General features: G+C 35.4%; 1 protein-coding gene across 4 annotated transcripts in view; it reads left to right on the forward strand.

Moving 5' to 3' along the window:
• Positions 1-20,708, forward strand: part of AFTPH (aftiphilin) — a 66,942-nt gene that overhangs the window by 34,124 nt on the left and 12,110 nt on the right. For 3 of the 4 annotated variants that reach the window (XM_047852267.1, XM_047852266.1, XM_047852268.1), the window contains 5 exons: positions 6,008-6,159; positions 8,476-8,602; positions 9,008-9,064; positions 12,885-13,007; positions 19,257-19,317. In XM_047852267.1, the coding sequence (XP_047708223.1) occupies positions 6,008-6,159; positions 8,476-8,602; positions 9,008-9,064; positions 12,885-13,007; positions 19,257-19,317 (520 nt within the window). Of the gene's footprint in view, positions 1-6,007; positions 6,160-8,475; positions 8,603-9,007; positions 9,065-10,895; positions 10,907-12,884; positions 13,008-19,256; positions 19,318-20,708 lie in introns of all 4 variants that reach the window. The other variant, XM_047852269.1, reaches the window with a different exon arrangement.

Here is a 20,708-nt window from a genome sequence, read left to right on the forward strand (position 1 = left end):
TTGGCCCTGGGTGCATACAGTGAGTGCTTGAAAGCAATGCTCTGGTGTTATACTGCCAGATTCAGATCTAGGTTTCAACACTAATTTGTATTAGTCACTTTCTTGAACCTTAGATTTAGAGAATAATAATAGTACTTATTTAAAATGCCTTACTCTGAAAGTAAAATAAAATCGTACGTGTCAGTGTGTTTACCACGTTCTCTTGCACGTAAGTGTTCAATAAATATTAGTTGCTACTGAAAAACCTCAGAAATGAACTTCTTGGAAAATGGTCTGTAAAGGTGCAAGAGATAGTGATGCCAACTGCATTTTTTGGTGAATGGCAGAAAGTATTGGAGGCAAGTGAGAATTTGTGTGAGAGTATCTCGAGTTCTGGCTACTGCTTGGGGCTAGTTTCTGTTCTCAGAATAGTTTTGACAGGTTAGGAACTCTTCTGAGCACCATGCTCTTCTCCTTTGTCTTAGCTCTGGACATGAATAGAGAAAATAAAATGGACTCCGGCACCTGCCTTGAATAGCATCTGACTTTCAACCGTACATTTATCAGAGCCCCCAGTTCTTAAAACGTGTAATGGCCAGACGTGAGGCTATTCACCAGGCTGAGAATTTGCTACATGTGTGAATTGAAAGGCATGCGTATTCAGCTAACCAACCACCGGTTTTCTAATTCCACATTCAAGAGAGAACTGATGACTGTTTTTCCTCTTTGGCTTTGAAGTTAAAAGCATTTAAAAGGCAATAATTGAGGGTCGCTTGTGTGGCTCAGTCTGTTAAGTGTCCATCTCTTGATTTCGGCTCAGGTCATGATCTCACAGTCGTAATGTGGAGCCTGACGTGGGGCTTGAACTTAAGTGTGGAGCTTGCTTGGGATTCTCTCTCCCTTTTTCTGTCGGCTCCTCCCCCACTCGCTCGATCACTCAAATAAAAATTGAAAAAAAAAGGTGTTTATTTTTAAGAGAGAGAGAGACATAGCTTGAGCGGGAGAGGGGGAGAAAGGGAGACACAGAATCTGAAGCAGGCTCCAGGCTCTGAGCTGTCAGCACAGGGCCCAACATGGGGCTCAAACTCATGAACCAGGAGTTCGTGACTTAAGCCAAAGTTGGACGCTTAATTGAGCCACCCAGGTACCCCAATGAACATTTTTTTAATCCCAACTTCTTAAAAAGATAAAAGTCAGGTAATTGATATGAATGTTATTTTATTTAGTTTGCTATGCAAACTATTGTAACCTCAGCTAACTAGTATGTTAAATGTGTGGGTACTTGTTACCTTCTCACTCTTTAGTAAAAATTTATAATTTGCTTTGTTAAAAACTATGAATTATATAGATGAAATAATTGCTTTAAGTGTGGTCATCACCTCAGCAGTTAACAGTTGAATCTCTTACCTAATGGCTACAAATGTTTGAAAGACCACAAAAAGTGGGTAAAAGCATGATTTGGTGAAAAGAGACTTTGGAGTCAGACTTGGGATCAAATCCTTGCTGTGTACCATACCAACATGAGACTGTGGTTAATTAATCTCCATGAGCTTTAGTTTCATCTATAATGTGGAAACAGTAATACTTACCTTTCAGGATTTGTTTTTGTTTTGTTTTGTTTTTAAAGATTAGTAAAGTAACATATGTAAGTATCAAACATAGTGCCTAGAACATAAAGGTATTTGGTTATTTATACTTGTTACAATTATATAAATATATCCAATCTATGTACAAAAATGATTTAGATGGCTTATAATAAGATCTACTTTCATAAGTAGAACAAACATGCCCCCTGCAGTCTTAAATAAGGGTGAAGTGCTTTTTTTTTTTTTTTTTTAAAGTGCACACTGACTTAGCTAACATTTTTATATCCACTATATGCACGAACCTAAGTACTGGAGATTCGAAGTGAGACATAGTCCCCACCCTCAAAGCTCCTATAATTTTTAGAAATTGAACTTCGAACTGCTTTGATGGCAACATAATCTAGTGTTTAAGAGCACAGACTCTGAAACTGTACCTCCTAGATTAGGATTCAGCATGTAATATTCATCTGACTGTGGGCAAATTAACCTCTTAGTGCTCCGTTTTTCTCATCTAGACAATGGGGATAAGATTACTGTTACTTCCCTCTGATGGTTCATCTGTGTTCTTCTGTGAGCTAATATTCATAAAGCATTTAGAATAACGCCTGGCATGTGATAAGCACTGCATAAGCATTAAATGAAAAACATAACACACTGTATCAAGCTTTTGCTCTTTGTGATGGTTTCAGAGGACATCTTTTGATCTTTCACTTTCTTGAACTAGGCTGTACTGATATTGTTTGCTTTCCATATGCTGCCTTATCTGCTGAGGGAAACTAGAGCGTAGCCAGTCTGACTTTACCACTAATTCCAAATAATAAAATAAATATTTTAGAATTTTACATCTAATACAAGTCCACATGTACTGTAATGTGTTAATAAACATTACTGTTAAATTCACATCTTTTTTTTGAGTCAGTCTGCTCCAAGGAGTTCAAAACTGTGTAGTATCCCCATTTAATCAAAACTAGGAGTAGCTTGCCTCTTATGGCTGGATACAATCTATATAGAAACAAGAATTCTTATTAGGTAGAGTAATATAAAGTTATTTTTTACTCTTAGTAGAATAAATCCAAGTTAAATAATAATTCATTTCAGTAACCCTAGTGTTGATGTGATATTAATTTTATTACTGATTTGGTTTAAGGCTATTGTATGTATTAAACTATCCATGGCTAATAGTATTGAGGAAAAAAATTATATAGATATTACAACAGTTAAAATTAATAATTAAAAACTTTTACCAATATCACAGTTTTCATATATAACTTTTATCTTGTGCTCATATGTCTCAAATATCTCAAACAATTTTTTAATTTACTGTGTGATTACAGTCTTTTAGAAAATCGGTTTCTTGAAAGAAACCTTTCTGTTTGGTCACAAGAGAGACTGTTGTGGTGGGTTGTTTAATTTCTCTTTCGAGCATTATGTTAGCTATGTTCTTAAACCTGTTCTACTTACCAAGTTCCTTGGACTATGTTCCATTACATTTTGAACTTGTAACTTTATTGTGCTTCTTGAGAAGTAAAACACTCAAACATCCCCAACGTGTGATTTGCACACTTTGCATTTTATAGTGTGATCAAGATTTGAGTCACAAATGCCAAAATGTCAAGCAAAATGTTTACCAATTTCCAAAGTTTAAAATCCACAAGGAGTAGCAGTAACACGTTCTATTTATAAAAGTGGTTCTTAATGATAGACGTTTTTAAATTGGTACTTATTTTCCAATTAAGTTGGAGGGTCTTGGAGAAGGTGCAAAAATTTGTATTATTTTCTTGTTATAATGTAGAAATTGATAGTCTGAGACAAATATTTTCTTAATGATTTAGAATGCCAAGTAGTGGTAGAGCAACATACCTAGTGAGCTTTGAATCTAGTTTTGACATTTACTTTATTCCTTGGTAGGCCACTCTGTTTCTGCATATCATCTGTACAATAACAATAGTAGTAAGAAAAAGTTACCACTTCTTGAGCACACACTGGGTGCCAAGTATTTAATCCTGTAACTCGTCACCCACCCTGTAAGGTTGCCCCTGATATCTCCAGTTTATAAATCCAGAAGCGGAGTCTCAGCCCCTTGCGTCCACAGTCCTCCACTGAAGTATTATAGTTACATCAGCCATTTACTTACTGGAATTGACTAGTAGCAAATGAAATTTGGCATTTATTACCGTGAACAAAATATTAGTATGGAACTCTTTCTAGAGGATTCCCTTCTATCAGACTAGTCTCATAGTTGAAAATAGTCTGATAGTTGGAAATCGATGTACTTTTAAAGCAAAATGTCAGAGGAAATTAAATTTTCATCAAAATCTTTAATTCTGTTAGCTGCTTTCTTGTTAAATTGTTAGAGTTCCTCCTTGTGGTGGGTGGTGCTTTTCAGTTAGTGGGTTCTGATTATTTGAATCTTTGTTATTTACTGCCATACCACAGGTATCTGCAAACTATGGCTTGTTCTATCTGGCCGCCTGTTCTGGTAAATAAAGTTTCATTGGAACACACCACACTTACTTGTTTATGGCTGGTGCAAAGCTGAAAATATTTACTATCTGGCCCTGTATAGAAAAAAATTCTGAGCCTTGCTCTACTTCATTCAACAAAATATTTGAAGCAATCGAATGTAATATCTAACCTTAAAGACAAATGGAACTGTCTTTTAAATTTCCCATGTAATTTATACTCTGTATGAGAGGGGGAAGATGTAAAAACTTGAAGTGAATGTAATGTTCACATACATTCCACTCATTTTAAGAATTTGCTCACTGTCGTACCTAAGACTTGGTAGTTAGATGTAATATTGCCCAAATGACTGAATGTATTTTGGGGTCATTGCTTCTTTTGACAAATATTTTTTCTTTCCCACGAAAAGGATAACAAAGAGGATACGAGAGAGATTCAATTTTAATTTACAGAGAAGTAAAATATGGTCATATGTGAGTTTTTGTTTACCTTGTCTGCCCAAAAGGAGCCTGTGCTCATCATGTTTCCAATTAGATGGTTATCTGATCCCTCTAAAAGTAATGTCTGTCCATTCCCTCTGTTGAAGCAAGTAAGTGCCGGTCCCCTTGACACACTCAAGTTTCACGAGCCTTGGGATCTTGAGTCTACTCTTTACTGTAGGTTTCATAATTGATACTGAGAACCTTTTCCCATATCACACACATGAATATAATGAAGGTGTTAGAATAACTTTTGTAGAGATAGCAGAAGAGTACCCTGAGACTAATTATGCATTAAGTTTTTGCTCTGATACTGCTTCCAAAAGAGATTTTTGGATTGGAAAATCTGGAAGATATTTTCCTTTTGTTTTTCATTTTCCTGTTTGCTGACTGTGCTAAACAACAGAAATCAAGCGTTAACTTGTCTTTGTTACTTGGCAGGAAATACCACCATGATGTGGCATTTTCTTGTGTACTCGATAGCATTTCAGTAGTACACTTCCGACAGTCTTTAACAGTTTGTATTCCTATTTGATGTTTAAGTGGTAAATTGAGTTAAGTTGAAAATATTTTACATGTGTCTGAGATACACTTAGGAAAGTGGGGATAAATGTTAGTTACTGTGGGCTGCACATGTAGAATAACCTAGTAGTACCCCAAAAAGTGTAAGTGAATATAAATTCAGCAAATTTTAATTAAAATACTTCAAAATGCCAGTGTTCTCAGTAAAAATACTCTAGGGAATATCCATTCTTGGAAGAAAGGCAGTGTTCTATTCAAAAATACACCTGTATACACCACAGAAGAGTAAAGAAGTGGGATTTTTAAAAGATAACACAGATATCATCAAAATGAAAAATGAGCTATTGCTTTTCTTAGTAAAAATAAGACATTCTTTCCTACTTTGTTCTTTCAGCAGAGATATTTCTAAAAGTCTTTTAAAATTCAAATGTTTTTATGCTCAAGAAAAAAGTTCTCTTCAACTATGATAGCATAATACTTTTCACAAACCTTCAATTTAATTGTTCCTAAACATGGGTGGTAGTAGGGAACATCCCGTGATAGAACATGAATGCCGCCTGCTTTTATGAATGTTGCTGTTTGGTTTTGGTTTTGCTTTGGGTAGATAATTCACACTTTGCGATTGCTTTCTCATTATACAATTGAGTAGTTAATTTCTTCTTTGAATTTTTTAATAGACTAATAAAGTAATGTTTGCAAAGTACCAGCTATGTTGCTTGGCATATAACTACATTTACTTGTCGCCACTGTATCACCATGAGTATTTAAAGTGATCATGTAGAGCATCTGTTCTGCAAGTAGTTATGCTCCTTTGACTTAGTGCTTCCTGTACCTGACTGATAGTGAACCTCCCTCTCCAGTAGTAGTGGACAGGGTGTGGGGTCAGCGGTGTGTGTGTGTATGTGTGTTGATGATGATAAAACTAAAATCATTAAAATTAGAGAAATTAAACTTTTGGGGGGGGTTGTTTTGATGCAGACAGCTTTACTAAACCGCCTGGAGCGAATTTTCGAAGCATGTTTTCCTTCAATATTTATCCCTGATACTGAAGAAGAAGTTCCTTCCCTGAAGCACTTGCTGGAAACAAGCACCTTCCCAATAAAAACAAGAGAGGCCTTAGCTGAAAGTGGGTAAGTAGTAGACAGTTTTTAGATAGCATGTATGTTCTTTAGTTTTAACCTTATAAATTAGAACAACAGTTACCTTAAAACATCAAGGTTCTAAAATGTTCTTGTAACATTGTGTTGAAGTTTAAAAAAATCATATTGTGCTGAAACAAAACAAAAAAAACCTCCCTATTCCATTTTTGAACGCTTTTTCAAATATTTCTAAATCCTTACTCTCCTCAGTCGATTTTATATATTATCTTTTGACTTCTGAGTATGATAAGTGTGAATTTAGACTTTACATGTGCTCTTCTCCTCCCTTCATCTTCCCTGTATGACTTACATCATGGTTTTTTGTTAAGTTGATATTTGGTATTTTCATTATTTTAATCATGTGAATAGTGTTTATTGCTAAGCCACTATTTCCATTATAGTAAGCTTCTTCTTGGACTTAATAGTTGCCTCTCTTTTTCATTTACTCAGTCTTTTCCTACCCTCCAGGTTATGATCAAACCTGTCAGGCTAGCCATTCCATTTTTTTTTCCCTGAGCCTTCCACCATTCTATCCCAATTTGGGATGGATTCAATCTAGGCTTCTTAAACATGGTATCTTGGGATTGCCATTCACTTAGAGCCCATATTGGTGGGGCACATCCTCTGATAGCCTCCTGAGAAATAAAGGTACATGGGTAGTAAAATTTTTATTCTACCCTTATGTTAAATTTATAATTTAGGATTTTTTTGTTGTGGGTATTCTGAAATTTCACAATGAAGTATCTTGATATGAGTCTTTATTAATTGGACTGAACACTAGGTATATGACCTTTCAATCTGGAGGCTTCTGTCCTTCAGTATTGGGCAGTTCTCTTGAATTGACAATTACCAATATAATACCAATACAGTTACTTTCCCTCCATTGTTTTCTTTCTGGAACTCCTATTAATTATTAGATGTTAGAGGAGCTAGATTGATGATCTAATTTTAATTTCAAAGTTATTCCTGGACTTTTGCATCTCATTACTCCACCTCTGAACATATTGTCTCCCTCTACAAGTCCCTCCTTCATCCTCTTTGTGACCTCCAAAGTTTGTGGTGCAAAGTTTTAGTTATCTCCTAATTTTTTTTTTTTAATATGGAGATTATGATTTGCTTCTTGGTTTTTTGGGGGTGATTTCTGAGAACGGGACAAAAAGGTTTATGCTTTACCATCTTAAAACTGTTTAGATGTGTTATTTAAAAATATGCTAGTTGTACAGTAGTTCATACTCTTAGACCCAGAAATCTCTCCAAGAGATTCATTTTGGGAAATAACACAACTCTACAACAAAATACACTGTAAAATACAGGAAGATAATTTGCCTTACTAACAATAGGAGATGAACAGTGAAAATAACTTATTTAAACTATAAGGTTGTGGTCAAATAATGATGCATGTGTCTAACAGAATGTTACATGACCATTGGAAAATGTATACATGTAGATGAGGAAATGCTTAAAATCTGAGAAAAGAATACAAAATTATGCATTTGCTGTAATTGCAGTTGTGTGTTTGTGGATCAAGACTCAAAGAGAAAGCATATTAAATAGCTATAGTAATATGGTGGAATGCTGAATGATTTCTTTCCTCCTCTTAAATATTTTTGTTTTAAGGGGTGCCCAGTTGGCTCAGTCAGTTAAGCGTCTGACTTCCGCTCATGATGTCATAGTTTGTGAGTTTGAGCCCCATGTCAGGCACTGTGCTGACAGCTCAGAGCCTGGAGCCGGCTTTAGATTCTGTGTCTCCCTCTCCCTCTGCCCCTCTCCTGCTCATGCTCTCTCAAAAATAAATAAACGTTAAAAAAAAAAAAAAAAAAAAAAAAGTTTGGTGCTCCTGGGTGGCTCAGTCGGTTAAGCATCAGACTTCAGCTCAAGTCATGATCTCACAGTTTGTGAGTTAAAGCCCCATGTCAGGCTCTGTGCTGACAGCTCAGAGCCTGGAGCTGGCTTCGGATTCTGTGTCTCCCTTTCTCTCTGCTCCTCCCCCACTTGTGGTCTCTGTCTTTCAAAAATAAATAAATGTTAAAAAAATATAAAATTAAAAAAAATATTTTTTACAATTGAAAAATCATACAGGCTAAATTTTGGTTGATTACTGACATACTGTTTCAAATGAGTTTAGCTTAGCTACTAGCTACTTTAATGACTAATGGCAGTTGATTTTATTCAGAAAATAGCTGTATACTCATGTTAAACACAAGATTAACTGGAATGTATAATATTTCACAGTCACATTAAAACTAGGATTCATGGTGAAAGCTATTGAGTAACCCATTGTTGATGGCTTCATCATGACCTTTGCAGGGAACTGCTGGATGTGTGGACCGAGCTACAGGACATCCACGATGCACATGGCTTGAGATATCAGTGGGGTGGCTCCCATAGCAACAAGAAGCTTTTGTGCTCCTTGGGAATAGACACCCGAAACATTGTGAGTTTTGTTAGTACCTTGGAAAATCCTTTAGTGGACCTATGGGTGTTTTTAAATTCTGTTACACTTTTGTTCAAGCTGTGATAAGCTAGTTCCTCAGAAAAATAAATGTTAGTTGGCTTAAATGCTCATGTATTTTGAATATGCCAGCTCTTAAACATAAATGCATCTAAATTTTTCTCCAGTCAATATTTCTTACTTTTAGAAAAGGTTGTTTGTAATGTTTTTCATTAACTATAAAATAGAGGAATTGTAGTAACAGATCCAAAATACAAGCCCATATGGGCAACTTAACAATTTCTTCTATTTATATTTCACAATGTATGCAATAACATGTTAACTGTTTCAGTGTATGACATCTCATTCTCTGAATATACATTCTTTTTCTCTAACACACATATGTAGCTCTTCACGGGTAACAAGAAGCAGCCTGTTATAGTGCCCATGTATGCAGCAGGATTGGTAAGTACAAAATGTCCCTGTACCTATTTATCATTGCTGCATTCATTCCATAAAATTATCTTACGTGGCATGATGTGGAAAGTATATTTTAAGGGGTGTCTAGTGTGGGAACATTAAGGGAATAAGTATTAATATCCTTTTTCATCTCATCCCTTCAAGTCTTGATTTAAGGACATCTTGCTGTATTAATTAAAGACACTGTTTTGTTTTAGATTGAAGATTATCTTTATCCTAGTTATATAGTGCTCATAACTCTTTGTAAAATGTACCTTTAGAGGTCTTGCTTTTTCTTCTTTCCTTCTTGTTTTTCTTCCTAAATTTGCTTTTAAAAAGTGGAAGCTGAAGTATTTGAAGGCTTAGATAGCATTTGTTGTAACCCAGTTGTGATCAGTTTTAAATCATGCACTGTTGAAGCTATGAATGGATGTGTCTAAAACCTTGGGAATACCAAATGATAGTAATTGAAAATGGGCCAGGACCCATAATCGGTCCTCAGTTTTTCCATTAATTTTTTAAATATGTTGAATTTTGTTTTTTCAGATATGCCAGGTAGTCCAGGATAACTGAGGAATTTTCTTTCTGTACCTTCTCAAGACTCAGTCACACTTTGAAGTTTGATGTGTTTGTGTTTTTTGGTGTGTCTTTGAGTTATTGGTGAATTAAATTCTTTCACCAATAACTTTTGAAAACAAGGAAGAATGTTTAAGAAAGAAAAATATAGCTTGGTATGGAATCTATACAACCTTATGTGCATGCAAAAATGAATTTGCTGTGAAATTTGACCTTTTTAATCTACAAAACTTTTCCATGAATAAGGCCTAATTATTGATTTGAATTGAAATGTTTTACTTTGTTTTGTTTTTGTAGTTTTGTGGAATTAGACAAAAACCTGTGCTTGAATCTTTTTATCAGTTTCTCTCCTTTACAAATGTAACTTACCTTGTATTTTCAAAACACCTTGATTATCCCTATAGTGTTTGCTGTTGTGGGTAAATATAATCCAGGACATACTCTAACCTTTGGTTATTTGCATTTCTTTTTTCCTCAAGGAGTAGCATTCTAGAGGTGGTTGGTGTTACTGTCACATACTGAGGTAGAAAGTATGAATTTAATTTGTAGGAGTTTTCATTCAGCACACTGGGGGCGGTAACCTACTTAATCCTTATGTGTAGGCTCAGGCATGAGCCAGTTCTTTAAATTTTGTGAGGAATTAGAGAGGGATATTCTTGCTTTATTTTTCTGCCTTAATTACAATCTTTATTAGCAATAACTCTACCATTTTTATAAGCTTTTAATACCAAAGTTGATTTAGTGAATACATCTCTCCTCCTCCATCTTTATGATGCCTTATGTTTAGAAACATTCTTTTTCATATCTGGTTTCAGATTTTAATTATACCTGAATTTTTCCCATGGTGCTCTACACAGATAAGGTGTTCAGTATCTTTTGGTCTCATCGGAAGCAGTAGTACCTGAAGTAGTCAGTTAAGTCACTGGTTCTCAGACCTTAATATGAATCAGAATTGGGGCACCTGGGTGGCTCTGTCGGTTGAGCATCCAACTTCAGGTTGGGTATAATGTCACAGTTTGTGAGTTTGAGCTGTGCATCGGGCTCGCTGCTGTCAGTGCAGAGCCTGAGCCCACTTTGGATCCCCAGCCCAAGGATGTGTTTGTGTTTTTGGATTCCTTCAGATCCTCTGCCCCCCCTCTCTTTCTGCCCCTCCTCTGCTCTCACTCTTTCAAAAATAAAACATTAAAAAAATACTTTATAAAAAACATGCATCAGAATTGCTTGGAAGATGTATTAAAACAGAATGCTGGGCACCATTGAGTTTCTTATTCAGTAGGGGTGGGGTTACGTATCTGACGAGTTCCCAGGTGATGCAAAAACTACTGATTGGGGACCACTTTGAGGACCACTGATTTAAGTAATAGTTGACATTAGAAAAGTTGGCTAAGGTTGGTAATTGTTTGCTGAATGCATGGTCTCTTTACATAAGGGCACACTAGAAAGCGTGCAGAATGTATATGCTGATGAGTCAGACCACGAATTTATTTTCATTCAAGCTTTGGAGGAAAGCCTTTTATAAAATATCATCGTTAAGAATGGAATTTGTGTGGGGCACTTGGGTGGTTAGCGTCTGACTCTTAATTTCGGCTCAGGTCATGAATTCATGGTTCTCAGGATTGAGCCCTGCGTGGGGCTCTGCTCTGACAGCATGGAACCTGCTTGGGATATTCATTCATTCATTCATTCATATTCTCTCTCTCTCTCTCTCTCTCTCTCTCTCTCTCTCTCTCTCGGATATTCATATTCTCTCTCTCTCTCTCTCTCTCTCTCTCTCTCTCTCTGTCGGATATTCATATTCTCTCTCTCTCTCTCTCTCTCTCTCTCTCTCTCTCTCTCTCTCACACACACACACACACACACACACACACACAAAATAAACTTAAAAAGATTGCATCTATAAATTGCTTTAGTTAGCATGTACCCTATCTTTTTTTAAGTTTATTTTGAGAGAGCGTGAGAGAGGACGAGCAGGAGAGTGTCAGAGAAGAGAAGTGGGGAGAGAGAATCCCAAGCAGGCCCTGCACTGTCAGCTCGGAGCGCAGCACAGGGCTCAAACTCAGGAACCGTGAGATATGATCTGAGCCCAAACCAAGAGTCAGACGCTTAACCAGCTAAGCCACCCAGGTGCCCCAGCATATACCCTATTACACGAAAAGAGGAGAGATTGTCCTGAAAACTTGTTTTTAGAAATTTATAGATTCTTACAAAAAAAGGGGGGGGGGGTTGGATTTTACAGATTCTAGCCTTACAAAGCTGTCTTAGCAGTTTTGATATTTTTCCCCCCAGTAAAGGGAGACTTTTGTGTAGTCTGGTTGATAAATATTCAAGAGTTTATCAAGTGTTATTTTAAAATGTGTTAAAACTTTTTTTGGCAGGCCATTAACCTGGATGATTACCCATTATTAGTGTTTGGTAGAGTATTGATGCAAACTGCTGATTTTTTTTTTTTTTTTTCCTTATTTCTACCTCCATCCTCAGTGCCTTCCTTTCTTACTCAAAAAGTGTGTTAGATTTTTAACACACGTAGTGGAACATGTAAGATGTTTTCCCCTCTGAAATGGCTGTTTCTCTACTATGCCAATTCAAGGAACTAAGTATGAAAGCTCCCATCCTCTAGTGGTGATAGGCTCAAATACTAAACATACATTGAAGCTGTAGACCCCATCACATTAGATGATGTGTTTTAGGTGTGCAAAATGGTTCGATGCTAATCTAGCTGCATTTCAGGGACGAGAGAAGCAGAGAACTTCTATGCTGCTCCATCATCTTGGCCCCTCCAAGAGTGCCACTCTCTAGATGGTGTGTTTTAGAATTCTCACTTCTCCAAGCACCACCATGGTGTAATGGGTTCAAAGGATGTCCTTTTCTGTTTCAGTGTCTGAAACGTCACAAAAGTGTTGGATTCTTAGGGCCTGCATACTATATACTGTTGTGCTTGCCTCTTCCCCACCCCTGGCATTCCAAATTGCTTATGCTTTTGTATAACAGTGATAACTAGGCACTTTAAAACAAATCTGATTTAAAATACAAGGTCTTGCTTCAAAAGTTTGGATTCCAAAGGTACTATTGTAAAACATTTTCCACTACAGTGCTATAAAATTTTCTCTAAACAAAATTTAACAGTAGTTCCTTTTTGTCTTTAGCACTTTCCAAATGACTTGGGTTTTTACTTTGTGCTACATTGATTTTTCTCATGAAGTTTGAGTTGATTTCTCCCCCTCCCCATTAATGGCTAATATGCCTTTTTCAGGGTATGTTAGAACCCACCAAGGAACCATTGAAACCACTATCTGCTGCAGAAAAAATCGCTTCCATTGGTCAGACAAACACCATGTCACCAGAAATGAACACATGTACATCTGACCAATTTCAGGTAAAAATATCTGTGTATTGATACATTTATGCATGTATACACACATACGTCCAGAGTGTTTCCCTTAAGTATAAATTTTAGTTTAAAATATGTAAAAATTTTGACTTCATGATGGACATGATTTTGATTACTTATTAACATCCCTTGGAATACAATTAAGAAACTATCTTTAATTTTTTAAAAAGGCACACTTGAGCACTAGCTGGTTATGTGTAAGTCCTTTAAACCTATCTAGGCCCTAGTTTCTTTACCTATAAAATGAAGACTTTGTGAAGCAGGCATCTCTAAAAACCCCTTACAGCTTGAACATTGTATGATCATAATTATTGACATACCAATCTGGTAAGTGCTGATTTTCAAAAAAATTGGGAAATGGTACATTGACACCGACTCTTCAAATCTGCTATTGTGTGTTTTCCCCGAAACCTGCAAATTTTATTAAGTAATAAAATTGTTGATCGCATCAAAAACTGTTGTTTTGAGAGTTTGAATAAAAGTTATTTAAGTTGAAAATAATGTGGCCTTTTACAAAACATTCCGGATTCAGAAGAAAAGAAAGCAGTCTTTCTTATCCTTTACCTCCTTGGCATCATTAAGCACAAATTTTTTTCAGTCTAATATAGTTAATAGCAGAGCCTACCCCCTCACTTTTTTATCTGCGGAAAAATTTGCTTACTCCTCCCACATCGTTAGAAACTGAGTGCTGGTTAAACATTTTTTTTTTTAGAAGATTAATATTTTTAAGTGAACATTACCATTTGTAAAACATTCTTGCCATGTTATTTTTTTTTTTTTTACCTTAAATATCATCTTTAGTTTTATCTAACACAAAAGTGTGTATTTGGACAGCTTTTCCCAAAGTGTGTGTTCTTTGAACACTAACCCCCAGAGATGCTCTACTAAAGAAGGGTTCCAGGGGGAAGTAAGTTTGGAAAATTTTTCATACATACCCAATAACCACCCTTGAAGATTCTCAACACACATATTAAGGTCTCTGGAGTATCCTGCAGTAAATAACCCTATTTAATTTTAATTATTTCTTAAATTTACTTGGCCACAGGGACCAACGGAAAAGGAGTCATAACACCCATTGAACTAGAATTTTGAAGAATATACTTTAGAAAACAGTAACATAAAGCAAAGTCCTACCCTTTCAGCTGTGTTTCAAGGAACATCTGATATTATGGCTGTGTACCACTGTGGTTTATACTTAGCATGGCTTAAACATCCCTTTGAAGCCACTTCATTACTAGCACCGAAATAGTGGGCAAGGAGGCCTGAAACATAAAATGCCTGGCCTTATTGATGGTTGGCAACAGGCAAAGTGGTTTGGGCAAATTTGTCTCCGTAGGTAGAATCTGTCCTTAGTTCTCTTCCTTTAATTGTCCTTACATTGTTCTCTGGCTCTTAGCTTCCTTCTCAGGCCTGCCCTACATAAGCAGATCCCAAAATTACTTCTCCCATAGCACATTCCCACTTCTGCCTTAAGGCAACATTTTTATTCCTACAGTGTGAGGTATTAGGAAACTAACTTGAACTACCTGGTTCAGACTACCTGGCACATTTACTGAAAATGAAGCCATGCTTGCTTGAGGCCACTTGTTGCTCGTTTTGCCTGCTGCCTCCTCCTCCTCTTCTCCATCCAACCACTTCTCTGTGTTGCACCCCATAAACTATTGCTTATTTTATCAGAGTTAGCTGTCACTTGTCATTTTTGCCCCTAGTTGGTTTAGTTGATCTTACATATTATATTCTAGTCACCCCTCATACTTACCATCTTTCTTGTAGAATTCAATTATAAATGACTTTAAGTCTTAGATGACCTAATAAAAAATATGTATGTTAATTTAATGGAACTTTTAATGGAAACTAAAGTGTATTAATTTAATGGAGGTTAATCAGGGCTCCATGATAGGTGTTTAGCTGCTGCTGTGTCTATACATATGCATACACCCATATATATACTTATAATCCAAGGACTGCTGTCCCCCTTTCTAGTCAAGTATAGAAGTTCTCAGCAGCATTTAAGCACATCTAACTTCTTTGCTAGAAGATGGAACTTGGTCTCTTGTTAATTATGTAAAAAAAACTCTTTAATCACATGCTTTTATTCAGTTTAGTGCATACATCTCTTTATTTAAAAAATACACAAATATTAAGTACCTTTTTTGGGGTTTGTGATCCTCATTAGCTTAAGTTTTTAGGCTTTTTGGGAGCCAGTGAAAATAATATCTCCCAGTCGAAGTTGTTCACATTTCTTTTTTTTTTATGCTTATTTTTGAGAGAGAGAGTGAACGGGTGAGGGGCAGAGAGAGATGGAGACACAATCTGAAGCAGGCTGTAGGCTCTGAGCTGTCAGCACAGAGCCCAATGTGGGGCTCAGACCCACGAACCACGAGATCATGACCTGAGCTGAAGTCAGATGCTTAACCGACTGAGCCACCCAGTTGCCCCTCAAATTTATTTCTGAATCAACTTAAGCCTTTGTAGGCCTTCATTCTACATGAAGCATGTCAGCATACAGACACTCAAACTGAAGACTTCGTACACGTATCAGAAGGCACCTCAGCACACCTTCTTCACTAAATTGTATGATCTTTGCTTGGCTCCATACTCCTGAATATTTTAAATATTTTAGAAACATCTAAAGTACATTATAAGATTCTCTTTATGTAAAGCAATATTTCTTACCACTATTCTCTGGCAGGCAGTGTGTGTATTATTTTTACTTTATGTTTTGGCCATGCTGTAATACTGTTACATCTTTCCACTAGTCATGATATCCAGAGGAAACAGCCATAGCCTTTAGTACTAGAAGTTCAACAAAATGTGTCAGGAAAGATCTGTTTAATACCTTTTTTTTTTTTTTTTGGTCAACTGTACACCATACCTTCCTTTTATGTTATTTTTATTGGCATCACTAACAGTGACTTCCAAACTTACCATCATTGTATAATTCTCATTACGACTGCCTGCTTTCTGAACTGGCTCAATCTGGGTACCCATTGGATTTTTATTGTTTCTTCCAAATTTATACCATTGCATCTCTTGTTTAGGAGGTTAATGACTTATTTAACAACTGTTCCTGGTGTTTTTTTCTAGGATACTTTTACCTGAAAAAAACAGCTTGTGGGCAAAAGGCAATAATGATACTTTTGTTGTTTTGTTTTTTTTTAAATCTTTATTCAGTGAATGTCAAGGTCACATCATTCATGGTGCCATTACTGATTCCCCTATTACTTAGCAAGATCAGTACATTAACCACACTTTATCCACTGCTGAATTGAGTCAGCTCTCTGGCTAGCAGTTATCTAACTAGTCACTACTAGAAAATTTCCTCTTAGGCTTCTGGATTTGGCTATTTCATTTGTGAATCAGAATTTTATTTTTTTAATTTTTTTTAAGTTTATTTTTTGAGAGAGAGCACAAACACGGGAGGGAGAGAGAGAAGGCAGAGAGAGAAGGAAAGAGAATCCCAAGCAGGCTGTGCACTGTCAGCATAGAGCCCAGTATGGGGCTTGAACTCATGAACTGCGAGATCAAGAGTCAGACGCTTAACCAACTGAGCCATCCAGGTGCACTGTGAATCAGAATTTTAAAGTTAGAAGAAAGAAAAAAAAATTGTGTAGCACTGTGCTCTTTTTACATTAAGAGAATATATTTGGAAAGGCTAAATGATGTACCCCAAATCATACATCAGTGGTACAGCTGGGACTAGAACCCAAGTCTCTGGTTTCTAGTTCCCATTGTTTTTTGGGGGGGGGGGGGGGTGGCGGGGGGTTGCTCTTTTTTTCTTAATCGGTATTCTTTGTCTTTATTAACAAATGACATCCATCTACATAGAAAATCCCAATGAATTTACAAAAACAGTAATACCAATAAGTGAATTTAGCAAAATTTCAGGCTGTAAGATCAATATATAGAAATGAACTATATTTCTATATATACTAAAAACAAGTGATTAGGAACAGAAATAAAAAAACATGCTATTACCAAAGCAACAAAACCATGAAAGAAGGATAAATCTAAAGGTACTTAATTTTTTTTGTTTAATTTGAAGTTTTTACTTAAGTTCCATTTAGTTAACATATAATGTTTTTGCTCTTTTTATTATTACCTTTTCTTCCTTAGTGCTTAGTCTCTACAGTAATCATACCTCATTGCTTAAGTTTGTTTTAAAATGCTTCATTCAGCGCTTTCTCTTTAAGAAGTCTTCCTTGGCAATGCCATTTGTTAGCTTATAATTGCCAACGTGTCCTGTTTTACTTCTGTCTTATTTCCACTAAATGTTGAGCCATGTTTTAGCACCTCGTTGTTATAATATTGGCTGTATCTTCAAAATGACCTATATCTGGATGAGAATCTAAAATGCCTAGCAAATCATTGAAATATTTCTAAGCAACCGGTTACTTGACATCATTTAGATAAAACATGTTAATGAAAGAGCTTTGCTCCATTTAACCAGAAATTTTGTTATTGCATAAACTTGAGTATTGTCCATCCAGTCACTATTCAATAGGACTAAAGGTTTCAATGATCTCTAAGTAAAATAATAGTTGAATCTGTTGGAATACTTACAGCTTTTTGATGGTTTCTGAGATCAGCTAAAGATCTTTTCTAAGTGTTTATCACTCTTGCAGGTAGGTTATAAACTAGATTTTCACCAGCATTATTAATTTTATTTAAAGATTAAATTAATCTTTAATTTTAATTAAAGATTCACAAGAAGTTGCAAAGATAGTATAGAGGAGATGCTTTGTACCCTTCACCAGTTTCTCTCCCTAATTACAGCTTACTAATTATAGTATAATATCAAAACCAGGAATATGACTTGATTTCAATGTGTGTGTATAGTTCTATGCCATTTTATCACATGGATAAATACGTGTAACCACCACTGTAATCAAGATACAGAACTCTTCTATCACCATAAAGAATTCTTTTAATAGCCCTCCCCACCCCCAACTATCCCTAACCCCTGGCAACTAATATTAGCATTTTGCTTTGTTTATACCTCCCTCCTAAATCTCCAGACCTGCTTTAGGGAAGACTAAATGCTTATAGTAACATGCTTATCATTGGTATCCCAATTATCAAGTCAATTGTATTATAATATCATGGAATTAGACTTTCAAAAATAACCAATTCATGCTCCTTTCCTACAGGGAACAAGTCTTTACACAGAAAAAAAATGAGTATAAAGTTGTAATAATATCTACCTTACAATAAAGCATAGTGGTAAGCACTACCAAAAAGAGACAGCAACATGTTGGTATTAAGAGTCTTCTAGAACACAGGTTATTTCAGTAACTGTTGTCAATACCACCCCAAAAATAAAAGAAGAAAGAAAACTAAGAATCCCAATTTTTTTCTTGTTAAGACTATTCTTAAAGCAATGATCATTTTTAAAATATTTTGTACCACCTTCTATCTCACATGTACTATTTGCTCGATTTATGTGTTTGACAATTAACAAAATCTTAAAACCTAGAATATGCACACGAGCTCTGAGTATACTTTTAAGTACATTATTTTTAAAATTAAATTCTGATACTGATTATAAGTGATTTCTAAGTTAGAGAAGTTGATTTAATTTTTTTTATTTTAAATGTAGTTCCTATTTACTGGCCCATAATTTTCTTTGTAGTTTGGGCAATTGTAAAGAACCAGAGCTCTTGGACTCTAAACTTTCTCATTTTATACATAAAGAGACCAGTTAAATTAAACCACACGTGATCATACAACTAGTTAATTAGCAGTTACTCGGTCTTGGATAACGCAAATCTCCTCCTTTTCAGTATGGTACCTTCTCTATTGCTTTAGACCATCTACTGAGAAATTTTAAGTGTCCAGTCATTTAATATTAAGTAGATCACTCCAGTGAAAAAAGTCAGTGATTTTTTTTAATATTTGTATTATAATCTAGCCAGTAGTTTTCAACCGTAACTTGAGAATAGATTGAAATCTTGACATAGAATCAGTCCATAAGTATGTTTGAAAATATAAAAGTAATTCCATTTCTCAGTTTTTCTTAATATCAATAAGCTGTACTGTTTGTCAGTTTTTCAATTTCAGTTTGTGTTCATATTTTTAGATAATCTTCCGAAACTGTAAATTATCCCAGTTTTGTCTTTAGGTACTTCATTGCCTAATGATCTTGCTATAATAGTTTTTTGTTTTGTTTTAAGGATTCTTTACGTTGCTACAGCCTGTACTGATTAATTTTGATTTTTTGGTTTTCAACTCTAGGAGTCTCTACCACCCGTCCAGTTTGACTGGAGTAGCAGTGGCCTTACTAACCCTTTAGATGGTACGTCTCTCCGTAGAGCCTCTAGCACCAGAGCTAGAGTTAAGAAAGCTACAAAGTTCAGACAAACTTCTCTCTGCTGATTTCCTTTTTTTGTTTGAACATAACTTCTTATTCTTATCTTTGGAAATTCAGGCTTTCTTTCTGAATAGTAATTGCTCAAAAAAAAACAAAACAAAACAGCTATTACTGTTATTAACAGTATTAATGTCCAAATTCAGGTAGCAGTAGAGGTAAAATTTTGATTTATTTATCTTACGTAAAAAGCTTCTTTATTTTTTACAATATCTAAGTAGTTTAAATGATATTTTAGGTAGCACCAGTTCACTTGAAATCTGTTTCTGTAGTTTTAATTTGTGGAATTTTCTTGGATGCAAAGTCTTGTGGCTAGAGGCTGCTTAAAAAAAGCACAAAGCACAATTATATAACCAAAAACAATGTGCAAATAGATCCATATTTATTGACTCAAAGTAGTTTTCAGATTTAATAATATTTTATAGAGCACTTATTATGCAAATGGAAAATGAATGATTTTCATGATCTTTTTCTAAAATTTATCTCAACGTACTAGTAGGTAGTTGTAGAAATAATTGGTTTCTCTCATGGCTTTAAGAGAAAATCCTAAAAAAGGAATAACTTATTCTAGTAATGTGGGTCTTTCAAATGCTACTTTTCCAGTGTGTTGACACCACAAATTTTAATTGGATCTTAAGATACAATTACCCTTATTCCTTACACTTCATAAGTTATTTGAGCCATTGTCTAATACACCTGTCGCTCTATCAGCTTTACCTTAGACTGGGGGTCCTAGGACATGGAAAGCATCCAATTGAATACAGTGCTGAAGGAAAGCCTGGATGCACCTTTTGCTGTTGTCTGGTGTCTTATTCAGTCAAATCATCATGCTTTTTATTAACAAACAACTTCTTTAAAAATGTATACTATTTCTGATTACTGTTTCAGAGTTAAAGGGGAACAGTACAGCTTGAGGTTGCACATCAGGGTAGGGCAGTTATGACATTCCTTCTTAATTTTAATTTAGACCAAGTTAATGTATTGGTGTGTGTCCTGAAACTGACAACTTTGTCACTTTTTAAAAATCATTAATTAGAAACCAACATTACTAACAAGGAAGATTGATTTGGGCATGTACAGTGACTTAATATTGGGTTGAGATTAAAGTATTGTTTCCCTTTAACGGGTACACTTTCCCCTTGGTCTTTCTGGTATGGCTTCGAGTTTTGATTGAAAGAACTGAACTCCTAACTAAAACCTTACTAAGTGTTAAATTATTTACTTTGTACATGAGAAAATGTACATTGGATTAAACTGTTACTTTAGAAATGTCCTTAGTAATGAAAAACTAATACTGTACACATTGTTTTAATGTTGAT

The sequence above is a fragment of the Prionailurus viverrinus genome, chromosome A3, assembly GCF_022837055.1.
Source record: "Prionailurus viverrinus isolate Anna chromosome A3, UM_Priviv_1.0, whole genome shotgun sequence".
NCBI classification, from domain to species: Eukaryota; Metazoa; Chordata; class Mammalia; order Carnivora; family Felidae; genus Prionailurus; species Prionailurus viverrinus.